The 16,878-nt window shown below is 36.5% G+C and overlaps 4 protein-coding genes across 10 annotated transcripts; 2 read left to right on the top strand and 2 right to left on the bottom strand.

Moving 5' to 3' along the window:
* Positions 1-138: 138 nt before the first annotated feature.
* Positions 139-1,594, bottom strand: LOC103858522 (uncharacterized protein Mb2253c-like). Its single transcript, XM_009135897.3, has 6 exons — positions 1,515-1,594; positions 1,203-1,260; positions 874-1,110; positions 688-795; positions 513-564; positions 139-405 (listed from the first exon to the last, which is right to left on the bottom strand). Exons 2-6 carry the CDS (start codon positions 1,236-1,238, stop codon positions 350-352), a joined length of 489 nt encoding a protein of 162 aa, XP_009134145.2. The 5' UTR covers positions 1,239-1,260; positions 1,515-1,594; the 3' UTR covers positions 139-349.
* A 3,184-nt stretch (positions 1,595-4,778) lies between these two features.
* Positions 4,779-7,750, bottom strand: LOC103858520 (transcription repressor MYB6). Of its 2 annotated transcripts, XM_033287287.1 has the most exons (4): positions 5,894-7,750; positions 5,667-5,819; positions 5,441-5,570; positions 4,779-5,350 (listed from the first exon to the last, which is right to left on the bottom strand). In XM_033287287.1, exons 2-4 carry the CDS (start codon positions 5,797-5,799, stop codon positions 4,939-4,941), a joined length of 675 nt encoding a protein of 224 aa, XP_033143178.1. In that variant the 5' UTR covers positions 5,800-5,819; positions 5,894-7,750; the 3' UTR covers positions 4,779-4,938. The 2 variants fall into 2 exon arrangements, with proteins under 2 accessions (XP_033143178.1, XP_009134143.1); XM_009135895.3 differs by having other exon boundaries at positions 5,667-5,897.
* A 668-nt stretch (positions 7,751-8,418) lies between these two features.
* LOC103858519 (putative nuclease HARBI1) lies at positions 8,419-13,228 on the top strand. 6 transcript variants are annotated; one of them, XM_009135894.3, is made up of 5 exons: positions 8,419-8,867; positions 9,321-9,701; positions 9,773-9,825; positions 11,082-11,363; positions 11,849-13,228. In XM_009135894.3, the coding sequence occupies exon 5, from the start codon at positions 11,851-11,853 to the stop codon at positions 13,114-13,116; it is 1,266 nt and encodes a 421-aa protein (XP_009134142.2). In that variant the 5' UTR covers positions 8,419-8,867; positions 9,321-9,701; positions 9,773-9,825; positions 11,082-11,363; positions 11,849-11,850; the 3' UTR covers positions 13,117-13,228. The 6 variants fall into 6 exon arrangements, with proteins under 6 accessions (XP_009134142.2, XP_033143174.1, XP_033143177.1 ...); XM_033287286.1 differs by lacking the exon at positions 11,849-13,228 and adding an exon at positions 10,579-10,998 and having other exon boundaries at positions 8,436-8,867; positions 9,773-9,810; positions 11,082-11,425; XM_033287283.1 differs by having other exon boundaries at positions 8,426-9,701.
* A 313-nt stretch (positions 13,229-13,541) lies between these two features.
* LOC103858518 (ran-binding protein M homolog) lies at positions 13,542-16,484 on the top strand. Its single transcript, XM_009135893.3, has 10 exons — positions 13,542-14,446; positions 14,534-14,680; positions 14,764-14,850; positions 14,937-14,982; positions 15,242-15,318; positions 15,392-15,554; positions 15,630-15,698; positions 15,784-15,843; positions 15,943-16,029; positions 16,132-16,484. The coding sequence occupies exons 1-10, from the start codon at positions 14,121-14,123 to the stop codon at positions 16,414-16,416; spliced, it is 1,347 nt and encodes a 448-aa protein (XP_009134141.1). The 5' UTR covers positions 13,542-14,120; the 3' UTR covers positions 16,417-16,484.
* The last annotated feature ends 394 nt before the right edge of the window (positions 16,485-16,878 follow it).

Raw genomic sequence — 16,878 nt, 5'->3', positions numbered from 1 at the left:
TCTCAGTTTGGTTTTAACAGTTTCTACTTCCCACTGAAGTCTATATCTCTTGATAATAATATATCGATACTAATATGACTAAAAACCCTTACATGTGCAGTCTATGACTATAAGGATGGATTAATATTTTAAAGAAGATTAAGAAAACAGTATTATATGGAAAACTTATTGAATAGAATAAGTAGTAGTAGACGACATAGACATGTTCTTGGGAAAGTCAACATGCCGTGGGACAAAGCAAAAGAGAGAGAAGAGCATGTTCATCATCATGTTAACACATAACATGCTAAAAGAGAGATATGATCCCAAAAACAAGAAAACAGGAATAAGCATATACTCCACTTGGATATTAGTATCCCCTTCTTCCATAGCCGCGGCCTGCAAAATCTTCTTGCGTTTCACCCTCTAGATACGCATCAAATTCACATGAAAAGAAAACACAAAACCTCGGTTATTATAATAAGAAAAAGAAACTGGAATCCATATCCTTTTAAACAAACTAATTAACTCACCTGCCAGATTGGTCGCACGGCTAGCTTGAGCATCAGCCTCTGAATTGAATTCCTATAAACAAGACAGCGAACAATTAACTGCCATCTTGACTTTGAATGTATTAACAACGAAGTTAACTACTGAATGGATCAGAATCAGCAGGCTAATTAAAGAAAAGGGGGTTAGTGGGTTTACCCTGGGAACGTGTTGAATATCACATGAGTCAAACTGACTCATAAGCTGCTGTGCTTGTCCACAAAGCTCAGCCATTTTCGGGTGGTGGGTTCTCCATTCACCTTGAACCTGCTGACAAATAGTGAGATACTAACAACACAAACGAGTACTGGAACACACATAAGAAGAAAAGAGTCGAACTTGGACCTGCTTACAGACAAGCTGTGAATCACCCTGGACGCGCACATTTCTAAAGCCGTTGTTAAGAGCCGTCTCGAGGCCAAGATTGAGAGCTCGATACTCAGCAACGTTGTTTGTAGCAGAGCCTAAACCCTCGCGAGAACGGAAGAGCACAGTGTTATCTGGAGCACGGAGAACGGCTCCTGCACCAGCTCTTCCTGGGTTTCCTCTGGAAGCACCGTCAAACTCGATGGTACATGAGTCCTGAGGATTACATTTCAGAATATTATTATTATTAAAAAAATATGCAAAAAAAATAAAAGAAAACAAGCATATAAGGGAGCTTATAGAGATACTTGAGCAAAGTTGGGAGGAGAGTCACGACGAGCCATAGCAAGCAAAGCAAAGGGTATCCTGCAAATAGTAATTGAATAAGATGAGCCAACAATCATCAGTGGGTGCCAAAAGAAGCAAACAAGTGCAGATCTAACATCATCATGTTCTACTAATGCATGGTAACTGTCAAAATATAGATACTAAATAAGCAAAGCGAAACACGTAAAAGCCTACGGGATTCGATCTTAGTTTTCAATAGAATAAAACCAACAAAGAGCAAGGAGGCAAATCAAATCAGGATTCACGACGGCTGGGAAGTTTTCTCTACGTACCTGACTGATTACGAGTGCTGCTCAAGAGTAAACGAGTGTAGTAGTGGAGGATGAGCACGTCTCCTTTAGGTTTATATTTATAAACAAACCATCCACCCCTAATCTAAACGGGCCGCCTCCTTCTCCTTTGGGCCTTTTCTGGACCCAATGCAACTTTATATTTATTTTGTTTCAGTCAATAACACGCACGCAGTATGATTATGATTGGAGAATAATTTTCTACTTTTTTTTTGGTAAAAATAATTTTTTTTCCTATTCTTATCAGTTTAATTTTCTACTTCTTGTTAATTAATTTTTCTCAGAATAATCAAATAACTCATTTTATAATGTGTTTACTATGTATTTTCCTTCATTGTTGAAGTAATATTTGGTTTATGCCCATTAATAAACAGTAAAAGAAAAACTATTTTGGGTAGAGTCTAATTAGACAGACTGAGAATGCAATACACCGAGCTGCTTTTGCCAACCTGAACCTTTCGCTCTCTGTCAGCACTCTCTCTATCACTTTTATGATATTTGCATCCTGCAACAACCAAAAAAAAACATCGTTTAAGAGCTTTCTTCACATAAATGTCTACCAGTGATCATCTATACAAGTTTTTGCTTCTTTGTATCAAGAACACTTGTTAATAGTAGATAATAGTAAAATTCTGAATTAATAGATTAGATTTGTAAAAGTATTTAGATAAGAACTCAACGTCAGGTTCTTCCGAATACGAATATTGTAGATTATATTTTTTAGGCATGGGCACGGATCAGATATCCGGATTTTCGAAGGTATTTGTGATTTGATTCGTATGTCACGGATATTTAATTTTTTTATTTGATTTACTTCAGAAAAATACGGATATTCGGAGAAACAGATATCTGAAAAATAAATAGATATTTGTGGATATTTACGAATACTTACGGATATCTCATTTGTTTTGATTAATACAAATAATAATAAAATTTTAATACAAGTTTGTTTTGTAAAATATTTTTTGCATGATATATATGATACAAATTAAAAGAAGTAGTGAATCTACATATTTTGTAAATTTTTTGAACTTAGTTAACAATTATAATAACACAAAACTTTAAAAAAAATTATAATTGTCATAAATATGTTATCTTCTTTTTATGTAATACTTTTATATAAGTAATAATGTGAATAGAATTTATCAAATCATATGTTAGAATAATAATTATATAATTTTATATATTAAAAACTTTAAATATAATCAAGATATACATGTATTTATATATTACCGGAGAATATCCGCTTCCAAAAAATTTAATATTTGTGATTTGATTCAATTTTAGCAGATATTAATTTTTAGTATTTGTTTTGCTTCGAAAGTTTACGGATATCCAGAATTTTTGGATCAAATAAAAATGAATAACGAATCAAACTAAATTTAACGGATAAAATGTCGAGCACTAATATTTTCGAAAGATTCTGCTTATAATCTAGCCCATCTAGAAGATGTAAATAGGCATATCACTTTATATATAATCTTATTATTATAAAATGGAAAGTGACAGCTTCTTTTTAATTTCCAGGAAAGGAGGTTGTCATGTTTGGCTGGATCTCACCTAAATCCCACATTCCCATACCTTCTTCCTCTTCTCACGCACATGATTCTTTCTTTTGTTGTACATTTTATATTTGCTAACACCATATTGAAATAAGTTGTATCCAGATTCCGATATTTTTATATAAATTACAGATATATAAAGTTATAGCATAAATATCTATACTTTTAAGAAATTAGCTGAAGTCAATTATCATACAATATGTTTTTTTTTATCAAATCATACAATATTTTTTTTTATCAAATCATACAATATGGTTATAATGATAGATTCGGCCACCTACTTTCCTAAAACATGTCACATGTCTTCTCCCTTGTCTTATTCTTCTTTATCTCTTTATTTTTATTAAAATTAAATTATTTTAAGCTGTTCATTTATCCGATCAATCAGCTGTTTCTTCACATTCCATTTCCTATCTCAGATTCTCAGAACTGTCTTGTTTTCCACTGTATTGTAATTACCGTACTTTAAATCAATAGATACAATTTTTTTTCTATGATATGTTAAATTTGTTGATCAAAAGTTTTTTAAAAAAGGGTACATACTAATGAATACTTCAAGAATTGAAACGATAGAAACAAACCAGACTACGTAACACTTTCATAACCTTCGAACCATCTGTGTAAAAGACCCAGGAGCATTATTGGCTTTGAGTAATACTTAGTTGACATAATATGATTCCATATCGTTTTGCCAATCTCCCGAGCTAACTGTTTCACCGTTCTAGTGATGTGCTTGTGACGCTTATCATTATATTATCTCAAGATGTAGTAGATGGTCACCTGAATACTAATCTCAGAAGTATGAAATTGAGAAAGTCATACGTGTGAGTAGTAGCCACTAGCCAGGTAAGTGTTTTCCAATATGAATCGGGTGTCCTCCCGAAAAGGCTTCCTACCACTCCTATTTCATAGTGTAGGTGCAAGGACAAAAAAAAAGGCATCAAAATTTCTTTTCATACGCATCCCGTTGCCACCCTATCTTTGACCGCTAGCCAACTGATGAAAGAGAATCGAGTAATACTTTGCGAGAACCAGACTATACTGGCTCCATCACTTTTTTCCTCTTTGCTCTCTTATATGTTTCCATGTGGACTGAGATGAGAAACAGTTATAGAACTCTTTTTTTTTTTTTTTTTTTTTTTTTTTTGAAACAATAAAACAGTTATAGAACTCATTTTGTGCTGTGGCTCCAGAAAGTACCTCCTTCCAAATGTGCGAAAGTAATTTTTACTAAATTAACTATTATGGATTAGGGAATTTGTTGAGATTTGTTAACAGCAACAATCTGTGGGAAATATTATGATGTAGTTCTTTAGAAGAAAAAAAGAAGGTATATATAATGACCAAGATATTTGCTGTAAGTTGCTATACTAATATACTATATGGTCCCGTTGTAACCTAATTCAAGTTTCTAGAAGTCCTCGGCTATAAGCAATATCCATCTGTATCTACATGGAAAAGTGGATAACGATTCATCCAAAATAGTCCAAAACTCTGTTCACATTTCACTCCTGATGGATTACGCTTAGAAATTTCGACAATTACTTTTGAAATTAAAAAGTTCAAATTCACTCATGCTGATCGTGATCTAATATGCTTACATATTTTTATAATACTACTAAATACTAAGCTGATGGTGGCGGTTACGATTTAAAGTTGGAAAGAATAATAAAGGAATGATCGGTAACACACTATGCACGGCGCTGATCGTACCGATTGATAATGCTAAGAAAGAACGGTAAAGTCATTGTTCTTACCACAACGGTGAAAATTTTCCAATAAAAGCCTTTAAAAGGTAAATATATATATGAACAAAACTAAAACAAAAGAAACTGAAGTAATAATCACAACAGTGACAAACGCGCCGCCATCACTGGATCCCACCACGGCTTTGAATCTGCTGATGATCCGTTTCCACTTCTCCCACCCGACCTGACTAAAGAAGTTGATCCGGACCCAAGAGTTAAGTCCAGATTAACCTCTTTCTCTCCTGAATTATCATTGTAATAACAATCACCGTTCTGTCGGATATCCTCATCAGTCGTTGTGCCGCTTGTGGATGCTACGTTACCGGAGGAATTTTCCGTCTTCGGCCTGACGGTAAAAGAGTTTTCAACGGCGATGGAATCTTTGATCGGACGATGAGTTTGTGGGTCGATTCCATGGCTAAGAAGCTTCCTCTTAATATGAGTATTCCAATAATTTTTAATCTCATTGTCTGTTCTTCCTGGTAATCTTCCCGCGATCAATGACCATCTGCAAAAAAAAAACAATTAAAAATTTATTTTCTCTCTGTTTCTGAAATTTATTTCCCGGGAAAATTTAAAAAATGGAAAGTTTAATTACTTGTTGCCGAGTAAGCTATGGAGTTTGATGATAACTTTGTCTTCTTCATCAGAAAAATTGCCACGTTTGAGATCAGGACGAAGGTAATTAATCCATCTCAATCTACAACTTTTACCACACCGTAACAATCCTGTTGCAATGAAAGGAATAATGATTACTGAATATATATATAGACCAAAGTATTTGTGATTTAAACTCAATAATTATGAGAAAATAGTTATGAGACCTGCGGATTTGGGAAGTGAACGCCAGCTACCTTCGCCGTGAATACGGATGTAGTCGATGAGACGTTGGTCTTCTTCTTTGGTCCAAGCTCCTTTGTTTGTGTGGGCTTTCTCGCAACAAGGAGATCTTCCCATGGTGGATTAATATGGTTTTGCGTGTACGCGAGAGAGAGAGAGAGAGAGAGAGAGAGAGAGAGAGAGAGAGAGAGAGAGAGAGAGAGAGAGAGAGAGAGAGAGAGAGAGAGAGAGAGAGAGAGCAGAGAGCAAAGCAAGATGTGCGGAGAGTTTGGGTCTCTTATATAAAAAAGGAGGTGACTTTTTGACCGAGTTGGTACATATACATGTGATTATGTGTGAGAGAGAGGATGTGCTTTGCTGTGTCGTGTGTGGGGGATTTTGGTAGGTAACCTTTTATTTTCTTTATCTCATTTCCCATTTTTTTCTCCTTAGATTCTGCTTTTTGTTTTTTTTTTCCCTCTTTCTTATAGGTCGTTGAGAGTTCAGACAAATACAAAAGTAAAAAAAACTTGACATTTCTTATATAGGTTGGGAGTTTTATTTGGATACATCAGAAACTTCAAAATTTTTAGTTTTTTTCTTCTTCTATTTTCTGGTCATTTGTCACAAATTCTCCCTTTTTAATTTGATATTTTTTTATACAAATGGAGATATTAGTCGAATCTATTCATATGTCATTTGAAATAGAAGTAAAAGAACATCATACTACACAAATGAAAATTTTGTCATTCACAAGAGAATTAAACTATTATAACAAAACAGAAATCTTTGTATACATCATTTTCACGAAAATCAGCAAATGATTTTCTTACCACCAACAGTTGATGAGTCAAATATATGATTGTTAACAGTATATGCGCCAATTTATTTTCATTTCTTATATAAAAAATGAATTGTTGAACTAATAAGGCCATGTTGGGTTTCTACGTTTCTATATATGGTAAAAGACGGGCTTGACAAAAACTTTCCAGAACATGTGTTTCTGTCCGTGAACTTGTTTTTGGAATTCTGCTAAACTATCCAAAATGTTGTCTGAAAGCTCAATTTTTTCATGCTTAGCTTGCTGATATAATGACCCTCCTTCAGACTTGGAAGAATAAATAAACATTGAAAAGGAAACTAGTAAGTTCTGATCGGGAATTCAACGAACTCTCATGTCTTACAAATATCTGATGAGAATTTCAACTATGCTTTTAGTGTTTTGAAAGTTATGCATTAAGATCAGACAATTAACCAAGAAACCACCCCATGATCAAACCATACAATTGGCAGCAAATAAATTTTTGTAGAAGATGAAGAGGATAATGTCCCCAAGTGTATTCACAGAAAACAAGTTTAAAGAAACCACTCCCTCTCCAAAAAACATATCATCTTCCTTCCCTCTACTTACTATTCCCCTCCGGCTATTTTGCCTCCTACTCGGGTGGCCGCAATGTCTTTTTCTGGTCGCCGGAGCCTTCCTTATGTTTTTCTCCGCTTTTCTCTGTCATCTCCATGGTCTTCTCTGTGTCAGCGGAGGTGAAGCTCTGTGATTCTCTACCGGTTCAGATCCGGTGTCTATGGAGTAGATTTGTGTTGTTCCCGGTGAGGGTAGTGATGCTAGAGGATGGCGGACGCTACTCGTTGTAGCTACCTCCAGTTTTGCTCCGGCAACTTTGTCTGGGAGATTTTTTATAGACCTCGTCGAGTTTCTCCTTTTGGCAGCGTGTGGTTCATCGGGGAGGCCTCTTGGTCTCGGATCTGGGTTGCTTGCAACTCCGATGTCTTCTCTCTGTCTTTTCTCCTCTGGTGGTCTACGGGGGAAGCACATGGAGTCCTTCAGTGGGAGTGTCTTTCTCCTGCTCTGGGGTTAATCCGGTGGCTGCACGTGGTGTTTCGTTGGCCATCGTCTCGTTTCTGGTGGTCTGTTCGCCTCAAAGTTAGAAGTATCCATCGTTGTGGCGTTCACCGTTGCTGTGCTTCTGTCCTTGTGCTAAATCCAGTGCTCAACTAGCTGAAGACAGAGCAGTGAAGTAGGTTCCGATAGAGGTAGGTTTTCAGTTAGGCTCTCGGTCTTTTCTCTCTCTCTCTCTCGGTTGAGGCTGCTCTGGAGGTTGTGTGCTGTTCAGTCCGGTTTTTCTTTATGGGCTCTAGGTTCAACAGGTGTATACGGTCAGGGCCGTCTCAAATTAATTTGAGGCCCTGTTCAAAAAAAATATTAATCGTACATTTTATCAAGTAATTTTAAAATTTAATAATTTTGTCTTATTTTTTTAATTATAATTTCTAAATTTAGCATTATATCTAAAGTTTTAAAGTTTCTTACCATAATTTATCTATATATTTCCAAAAAACCTTAAATTTTTTATTTTTATATTTTGGGGCCCTGTTCGACCGCTCCACTTGCGCGTGCTGTTAGACGGCCCTGTATACGGTCCCCGTGAGAGGTTTATAGGCGGCAATCTTCGTGTCTTAAACTGTACAACAGCATCGTCGGATAGTTCCACTGCCTCGTGCAGCCGGTGTATGTCAATGTCGGGTTGGTTTGTCATTCTGTGTTTATGATTCTTGGAGTGGTTCGTGATTCGTTGGCTTGCCAGAAACTGTAGGTACCGTAGCTTCAAGGTCTGAGTGACTCGCCTTTCTCTCGGACTCTTGGCTATTGGCTTGTCTATGGAGGGAACGTTTCGTTGGTGTCCATTTCCAAACGTCTTTGGATTCTTGTCTCTGTTTAAGCTAGTGTTGTGGTAGCATTGTTGTTCAGATTAATTTACAGTAATTCTGCTATTAAAATTTGGTTTAATTTTTTCAAAAAGAAAAATTAAAGAAACCAAGTATTTGACCAGTTTGTACAAATTAAAGACCAACTCTTAAATAATGGATGTTAGAGCATGCGCAACGGTGTGTTTTAGGGAGTCCTTAGCGCTAGATTATAGGGTAATCACATTAAAAATAAATGAAAAAAGGCAAATAAGCGAAGGATCAGTCCGTGTAGAAGGAACTTAAGGACTTAATCCTTAGGGCAGCTGGCACGCTTTGATTGGGTCGAGTTGTGTTTGTGTGTCGTGGTCACGAAAAAAAAAATCATTCGACACAAACGTAGAAAAAAAAACTCTCGAAGAAACAGAAGGCGATTTTCGATCCATCTCGTTCCATCTTCTTCCCTCGCGTTCCAAGATAAATCGAGAGGAATCTGTAGATTTATGGTATTAGATTAGGTTCCTTGTAGTTTTCCTGTAAATTTAGGGTTCGTTTTGCTTTTTTAAATCGAATTGGGGATTTTCGTTTCAAGTTAGGGTTTCAAATGATTTGGGTTTTCAATCGATTTGTAGAGGTTTTGGTTAGTAGTTACGGTTCCGAAACTGAAATAGGTTTGATTAACGATTTGCTTATCTGCTTTTAACCATTGATCCATCTGGTTCTGTCTGTCTGATTTCAAACGATGAATGCTTATCTGCTTCGTCTGCTTTTCTGCTTTGACTCAAGGTTTTATTTTCTTGTGAAACTTAAAACACGATCCTTTGTGTGTTTACACGATCCCCCTCATCTATGCTTTGATAAATTTCTGTTTGGTTAGTCGTCTGATGATGAATGCTCTGTGGTAGTTGTTGTTTCACTTTTGTTGTTCTATTTTGTGCTTACATATTTAAAAATTTCAGGTTAAGCAAACATGGGCCAAGACTATAGCTACACCCAGCCTTCCTCATCAGACGAGTATGACTTGACCTCACTGCTTGAAGCTGAAGCGGCTTTGTACGCCGAAGAAGCTGAGAGTAGCTACAACATTGGTGAGCCTGTTCAGTGCCCACCTCAGCCGTTTCAGTACTTATGTGGGGGACATACAAATGCGGAGGAGATGCGTGCCTTTGAGACACAACTTAGTCTTCTCAAGGATCAAGTTCGTGCGAGTGACCAGAAGCTGGCTACGCTCGAGAAGACCCTGTGTGATGAGTTATGCAAGAAGACATCATGGGTTACAATTCTTGGAGTATCTCTTCTGCTGAGCCTTTTACTTTTAATAGCGGTGATAATTCTTGGAGGTTAGTTTCAATCCTTGTTTTTTAAAAATTTTGTCCTGTGGATTTTTAAAATTTTTTTTGATGTTTTCCAGGAACAGCTTCGAAGGATAGTAGAAGACTATCTAACGTGGAGACTGTCTTTAAGGTTAGAAACATTTAAACTGAAGCTATTTCTCTGTTTTTTGCTTCTCTGAAAAAAACAAAACATTTATATTGAAACTCTTTATCTTAAATGCTTACCTTCCTTATTCAGATTTGATATGATATTAAACGTTATCACACTCGTACTTGTTTACTTTCTGTGTTACTAGTAGAGGACTTATTAGATTTGATTGGTGATAAATGCTAGTTTAGAGCTTTCTATCTGCCTAACTACTTAGTTTTGTTGGTGATAAATGCTAGTTTAGAGCTTTCTTTCTTCTAGCTGGCTTATTTAAGGGCTGTGTTGCTAATAGAGTAACACAGACAATTAGATAAAATGAATAACAGCAGTGGTTTCCGAAACCTACTGTTTAGTCAATGTCCCATTGAACTTGATTCACATGAACAAGTTTGGTTCGGTAGCCAACCACCTGAGCCTGTTGGGTCCAGTAGCGAAGCTCCTGTTGGCGAGTCTGGTGAGCCGGTTGTCGAGCCTGCTACCAAAGAGAGGAGGAAATGGAACCAGCAAGAGGATTTAATACTGATAGGTGCTTGGCTCAACACCAGTAAAGATGCAGTTAAAAACACTGAGCAGAAAGCTGGTGCATTCTGGAAGAGGATCATCGACTACTACAATGCAAGCCCTCTTCTGGTTGGGACAGTTCCGAGAGAGCTTACTCCAGCCAAGCAGCGGTGGGCTAGGATTAACGCAGATGTCTCCAAGTTCGTTGGTTGCTATGACCAGGCTATGAGGGAGCAGAAAAGCGGTGAAAACGATGATGATCTGATGAAAGCCGCACTAGACTACTACTTCAAGGATCAAGGCCACAAGTTTGGCATGGAACACGCCTGGAGGGAGCTGAGGCATGACCAGAAATGGTGCTCATCATGTAAAGACAGTGGGAAGGATAAGCGCAAACATGTCGTGGAGGTTGATATAGATGAGGAAGAGGGCAGACCGGTCGGGGTCAAGGCAGCGAAAGCTGCTTCTAAGAAGAAGAAGAGTGGGAAAGAAGAGGAGTTGTCGCGTTTACAAACCATCATGGAGATTAAACAGAAACTCTCTAACCAGAAACTTCTTGATCGTTTATTAGCTAAAAAAGTGCCATTAACTGAGATGGAAACATCACTTAAGCTGAAGTTAATGTCTGAAATGTTATGATGTTTTTCTCTTTAGGTAGATACTTCTCTGTAGGTTGCTTTAAGTCACATGTCTTTTTGTTGATTTGCTAAGTCACTCACGGGTCTTTTATGTTTCAGGTTCCGCAGTAAAAGAGGAAGCAAGTCACGGGTGCCTTTGGAGTGGTGAAAGTCTTTTCTTCTGTAGCTCATGTGAAGCAAGTCACGGGAAGTCCTTTTTCTGCTATAAGTTTGTGTCTCGGTTTCTATCTTGCCATCACTTCTTCCTTCCTTTTTTTTCCCGATTCCAATCTGGTCGAGAAGAAGTTGTTTTAGTTTATTGTTGTTGTAACATTTAGCTACTACTCCAAGTTGTAAGTTTGGCTACAACTCTATCTTGCCATCAGTACTATTTTTAATCAGGTAACTTAATCCCTTGTGTTGTCATTAGTTATATAATTATATGCATAATCATTGTTGATGAAGGTCTCTGTTATATAATTATATGCATAATCATTGTAACCTGTTAAAAGAAATGATCATCACGCCTCATGAGTTCACTACAACCAAACATACTAAAATATTAAGAAAAGATCATCACGTTCATCTTCTTCTATATAAAGAAATGATCATCACGTTCATCTATATAAAGAAAAGATCATCACGTTCATCTTTTTGTTTTTACTATAATGGAGAGTTAAAAACTTTTGTTAAAAAACTTTAATATTATCATTATCTCAAAAGTACATGGAGAGTTAAAAACTTTTGTTATTATTATCTGACCTTTTAATATTTTGTAGATAATTTTAGATAATTCAATAAAAATGTGAGAAAATTTTCTAGATAATTATTGGACGAAATTATTGTCTAGATAATTTTAGATAATTCAATTTTTAATTATTTTCTAGATATGTCATCATCTTCATCCGATGAAGTCGATGAAAGATTGGACGAAATTTGTGAAGAATACGTAGAAGAAATATACAACGACATTGTGGAGGCCCAAACCATACCGCAAAGGACACGTGCATATGTAGAACGACACCGCGAAGGAGGACAAGACCAATTATGGAATGATTACTTCAGCGAAAATTCGACTTTCTCGACTCAATTATTCAGACGCCGTTTCCGCATGAATAAGGAATTATTCTTGCGTCTTGTTCATGGCCTAGAAGCGTCCTTTCCATTCTTTCAGCAAAGAAGAGATGCAACCGGCAGGTGGAGTCTTACTGCACTACAAAAATGTACTGCAGCTATTCGTCTGCTCGCTTATGGTACCGCGGCCGACACCGTTGACGAATATCTGCGACTTGGTGAGACCACTGCACTTTCGTGTTTACATAATTTTACTGACGGAATAATACTGTTATTCGGAGAAGAGTATCTACGACGACCCACACCGGAGGATCTTCAACGACTACTCGATATTGGAGAGAAACGAGGGTTTCCTGGGATGGTCGGGAGCATTGACTGTATGCACTGGGAGTGGAAAAATTGCCCAACCGCTTGGAAAGGACAATACGCCCGTGGATCAGGAAAACCGACAATTGTATTAGAGGCTGTAGCATCCCAAGATCTTTGGATATGGCACGCCTTTTTTGGTCCTCCAGGTACCTTAAACGATATTAATGTCCTCGATCGGTCTCCTGTTTTTGATGATATTTTACAAGGTCGAGCTCCGAGGGTAAAGTACGTGGTCAACGGACACACGTATAAGTTGGGGTACTACCTCACAGACGGTATATATCCAAAATGGTCAACATTTATCCAATCTATTACCCTTCCTCAAACTCCTCAACAAGAGTTATTTGCTAAAGTTCAAGAAGCAACCCGGAAAGATGTGGAGCGGGCTTTTGGAGTACTTCAATCTCGATTTGCAATTGTGAGAAATCCGGTCAAAACATTGAACAAAGACAAGATAGGGAAGATTATGCGAGCATGTATCATACTTCACAATATGATAGTCGAAGATGAACGGGATGGATACTCTCGTATTGATATATCTGAATTTGAAGAAGGAGACGTCCCCAGATGTTCAGAAGTGGAAACCGAGTGGCCAACAAATCTGAATAATATCTTTCCCACTCGAAATGATCTTCGTGATAGGCAAACACATGAACGGTTGAAAACTGATTTAATTCAAAATATTTGGAATAAATTTGGTGAAGAAGATTAGAAATTATTCTATCTTTATGTAAAATTAATGTTCTTTTCTTTAATTGTTGTCTTTTTATGTTTAATTAATGTATTTTATGTTTAATTATGGAATTTTATGTTTAATTATGGAATTTTTGTTTATTTATTATATTTAGTCATCCAATATATATAAATTATATTTCACAACAAATTTTTTTTTTTTTTTTAAGGATCCCAACTTCGGACTCACCATTGTACAGCTATTTTTCACAAGAGTCCTTAACAATTAAAAAAAAAAAAAAAAAAAAAAAAAAAGATTAATCTAATCCTAAGGACTCCACAATGGGTATCACCATTGTGGGTGCTCTTAGAAACAACGTAAAATTCCGGGTCCAATATTTTCTGTGAAAAAAAATTAAAAATATTTATAATTGCAAAAGTGAAGAAAAGTATAAAAATTATGGAAAAATATTAATAAAGCTTTTAGTGTATGTTGTAAATATAATTTTATTTATTAAACCTATAGAAGTTGAGTAATTTTTTTAAACAGAGTTTTTAATAAAATTTTCTTTAAATTCGTTTAATAATTTTTGAAAGTAATAAATTCCAAGTTTTAATGAGCTGAATCCAGAGTCGATCTTCAGTTATTTGCATAAATATTATTTTACAGTGTTATATATCTGTAAAGAAAATTTAACACCCAAATTTCATAATTCGATATTATATTTGTGAAGAAGAAAAATATCATAACTTTTTTTTGTGCAAAGAAAAATATCATAACTAATATCAAGAATCCTTGACAAAAAAAAACTAATACCAATCAATGAATTTTCCGGTTTGATAAACTATATTTGGTTTGTTTGTATGAACCGGTTTACTTTTGTTATTCTCTCTGGTTAAGCTGTTACATTTTCGGAACAGCTTTTATCGCATAAAAAACATCATCATCTCTAGAAAAATAATTTGAATGAACGAAACAAACAAAGAGATATTCTCTCTAACAACTCTGTTTCCATAAATCGAAATTCTAGCGTTCTGATTCAAATGAACTCCTCCCACTTCATTCACAAATTTCGCCACTCTTCTAACCGCGAAGACATGGCCAACGAGGAAGAAGAAGAATCACCCACCGAGCTAAACACCATCAACAGCTCCGGCGGTTTCCTAATCGTCTCTCCCGATAAACTCTCCCTCAAGTACACCGGCGCTGGCCAGCACGGTCACGACGTCGGCGTCGTTCAAGCGAATAAACCTGCTCCCTTCAAGCGTCACGCTTACTACTTCGAGATGTACGTCAAAGACGCTGGCGTTAAAGGAAGGGCTGCGATTGGTTTCACTACCGATAACTTCAAAACCGGAAGGCATCCTGGGTACACTTCAGTCAGTTTCGGTCGTGTTGTGTTTGATTAGGTTTAGGACACTCTTTAATTTGTTATTCATGTTGTGTAATGATTTAGATGGGAACTCAACACTTGTGGGTATCATGGTGAAGATGGACTTATATATCTTGGGAAGAGACAAGGTGAAGCCTTTGGTCCGGCGTATACAACCGGTGATACGGTTGGTGCCGGTATAAACTATGATTCTCAGGAGTTCTTTTTCACGTAAGTAAATCAATGTTTGAAATGGAGATCAAGATCCAGTTCATTTCATGTGTCACACTTCTGACATATCTTACTGGTCGTAGTGTAAATGGAACTCTGGTAGGGACTGTCTCCAAGTACATCAAGGGTCCTCTGTTCCCTACTGTCGCTGTACATAGCCGAAACGAGGAGTATTGCTTTTATTCTCTTCTTTGTTTAATTGATTCAGCTGCTTGCATGTGAGGTTCATAGTTGTGCTCGTTGTGAATGTTGGCAGGGTTAGTGTTAACTTTGGGCTGGAGAAGTTTGCTTTTGATTTTAAGGTAAGATCCTCTGTGTTATTTGATAGAAGTAAAATTTCTAGATCTTAGATTGAATACATTTATTGAGTAGTAAAAAGAAACGATTTGCATATATTTTCCCTATGTTAAATATATAATGTGACAGATGTTTTCTCTAATACAAATTGAGTACATAATTTGTGATCACACATTACCACTTCTCTCAATGATTAACATTCACATACTCTGTAAGAATGTTTAGGTATAAATTAGATGGTGATTTTCTTTTCTGTTGTGTAAGGGGTATGAGGTATCGGAGAGGAATAAGCAACAAATAGCCATTAAAAAGACATCCATACCACCAAACATGAATTATAGGTTTGTTCTTTTCTGTTCTGTTTTCAGGTTGGCAATGAATTTTCCTAAAGCTTCTTTTTTTTTTGGTCATCAGGCTAGTAAAAAATTACTTGCTTCATTTTGGGTATGAAGAGACTTTTCAAGCTTTCAACCTAGCTACTAAAAGTACAGTTCCTCCTATCTACTTTGCTCAAGAAGACGGTGTTGAGGTGCAAGATACAGCATATGCACTGAATGAGAGGAAGATCCTTAGACAGGTATTGAACTACTTAATTAGTACTGCTTTTATTTGTTATTACTGAACTGATGCATACTTTGGTTGGTTGGCAAAGCTTATAGGAAAGGGTGAGATTGATGCTGCTCTTGCTAAACTCAGGGATTGCTATCCCCAACTTGTACAGGTGGATTGAAAAACAAGTCATAAAGTGTTAATTAAGCTGCTTTGCATTTTGATTTGAACTCTTACCCCAATTGTATTATATGCAGGATGATAAATCAGAAGTTTGCTTCCTCCTTCGCTGTCAAAAGTTCATTGAGTTAGTACGGGTATACTCTTTGCTCCTTATTACATTATTGGCATATCAGGTCGATGGTGGTTAGACTATTTCTCTTAATGCTTTGAGGGAAAAAAATTTACATGCATAGATTGGAGCATTGGAAGAAGCTGTGAAATATGGAAGAGTAGAGTTAGCCAAGTTCATTGGTTTAAATGTATTCCAAGACATTGTAGAGGTATTGACGCTTCTGCGACCTTAAACTTGTGTGATGGATTGGTATTTGATATCTATGGGTTTCAAAGTCAGAGATTCTCGTCTCTTGTTTCTCTTTTTTTAGGATTGCTTTGCTCTGCTTGTCTACGAACGTCCCCAAGAATCAAACGTGGGATATTTCCTTGAAGCATCTCAACGGGAAGTAGTGGCAGACGCCGTAAATGCAGCGGTTTTATCTACAAATCCAAAACACAAAGATCGGTTGTATTCTCATCTTGAGACACTTCTCCGACAGTTAATGGCTTGCTGCCTGGAACAGCGGTTATTGAATGATGGTCAGGGAGAATCATTGTCGCTTAACCGGCTTCTTAAGAACAACAATTGCAAAAGGATAAAGAAAATTGATTAGCTTTAGACGTCTATGTTTGGGAACATATTTGGTTTTGATTGGTTGCGTTTGAACCGTTTTCTGGCTTACCAATATTATTTAGATGGTCAGATGAAATAGCATATAACATCAGCAAAAGTTGAAATGTGTCACAACTAAAATAAAAATTTACTTACTTTGTTCTAATTTTTACCAATCATAGTTTTTCGTTGAACAGTTTAAACTTTCAGCCAAACTCTACCGAAGTTACCACAATTTGCTCTTCAATTCTCCTCTCATTCTCTTCCCAACTGATACTTAAATACAAAACTAAAGAAATAAACTAACTACGTGAAACATGAAACGTGGGTAGGAAGCAACACATCCTCAACTTAAGGAAACATAATCCCACTACATAAAAAGTAATATGGAAACTAATGGCCACGTTCACTTCTTTCTCAAATAGTATCTCATCAGGTTGTTGCTGTCATTGTTGGGAAAAAT

Source organism: Brassica rapa, chromosome A03, assembly GCF_000309985.2.
Source record: "Brassica rapa cultivar Chiifu-401-42 chromosome A03, CAAS_Brap_v3.01, whole genome shotgun sequence".
NCBI lineage: Eukaryota > Viridiplantae > Streptophyta > Magnoliopsida > Brassicales > Brassicaceae > Brassica > Brassica rapa.
This window is presented reverse-complemented; position numbering and strand designations above follow the sequence as displayed.

Bases quoted from the DNA above. Each gene is read 5' to 3' on its own strand.
- LOC103858519 (XM_009135894.3), top strand. From the start codon at position 11,851: ATGTCATCATCTTCATCCGATGAAGTCGATGAAAGATTGGACGAAATT.
- LOC103858522 (XM_009135897.3), bottom strand. From the start codon at position 1,238: ATGGCTCGTCGTGACTCTCCTCCCAACTTTGCTCAA. The intron at 796-873 runs GTCCAAGTTCGA...ATTTGTCAGCAG, and splicing joins CACAGCTTGTCTGTAAGCAG to GTTCAAGGTGAATGGAGAAC. The intron at 565-687 runs GTAAACCCACTA...TCTTGTTTATAG, and splicing joins ATATTCAACACGTTCCCAGG to GAATTCAATTCAGAGGCTGA.
- LOC103858518 (XM_009135893.3), top strand. From the start codon at position 14,121: ATGAACTCCTCCCACTTCATTCACAAATTTCGCCACTCTTCTAACCGC. The intron at 14,983-15,241 runs GTAAGATCCTCT...CTGTTGTGTAAG, and splicing joins AGTTTGCTTTTGATTTTAAG to GGGTATGAGGTATCGGAGAG. The intron at 15,844-15,942 runs GTATACTCTTTG...TTACATGCATAG, and splicing joins AGTTCATTGAGTTAGTACGG to ATTGGAGCATTGGAAGAAGC.
- LOC103858520 (XM_033287287.1), bottom strand. From the start codon at position 5,799: ATGGGAAGATCTCCTTGTTGCGAGAAAGCCCACACAAACAAAGGAGCT. The intron at 5,571-5,666 runs GTCTCATAACTA...TCATTGCAACAG, and splicing joins TTCACTTCCCAAATCCGCAG to GATTGTTACGGTGTGGTAAA. The intron at 5,351-5,440 runs GTAATTAAACTT...TTTTTTTTGCAG, and splicing joins CATAGCTTACTCGGCAACAA to ATGGTCATTGATCGCGGGAA.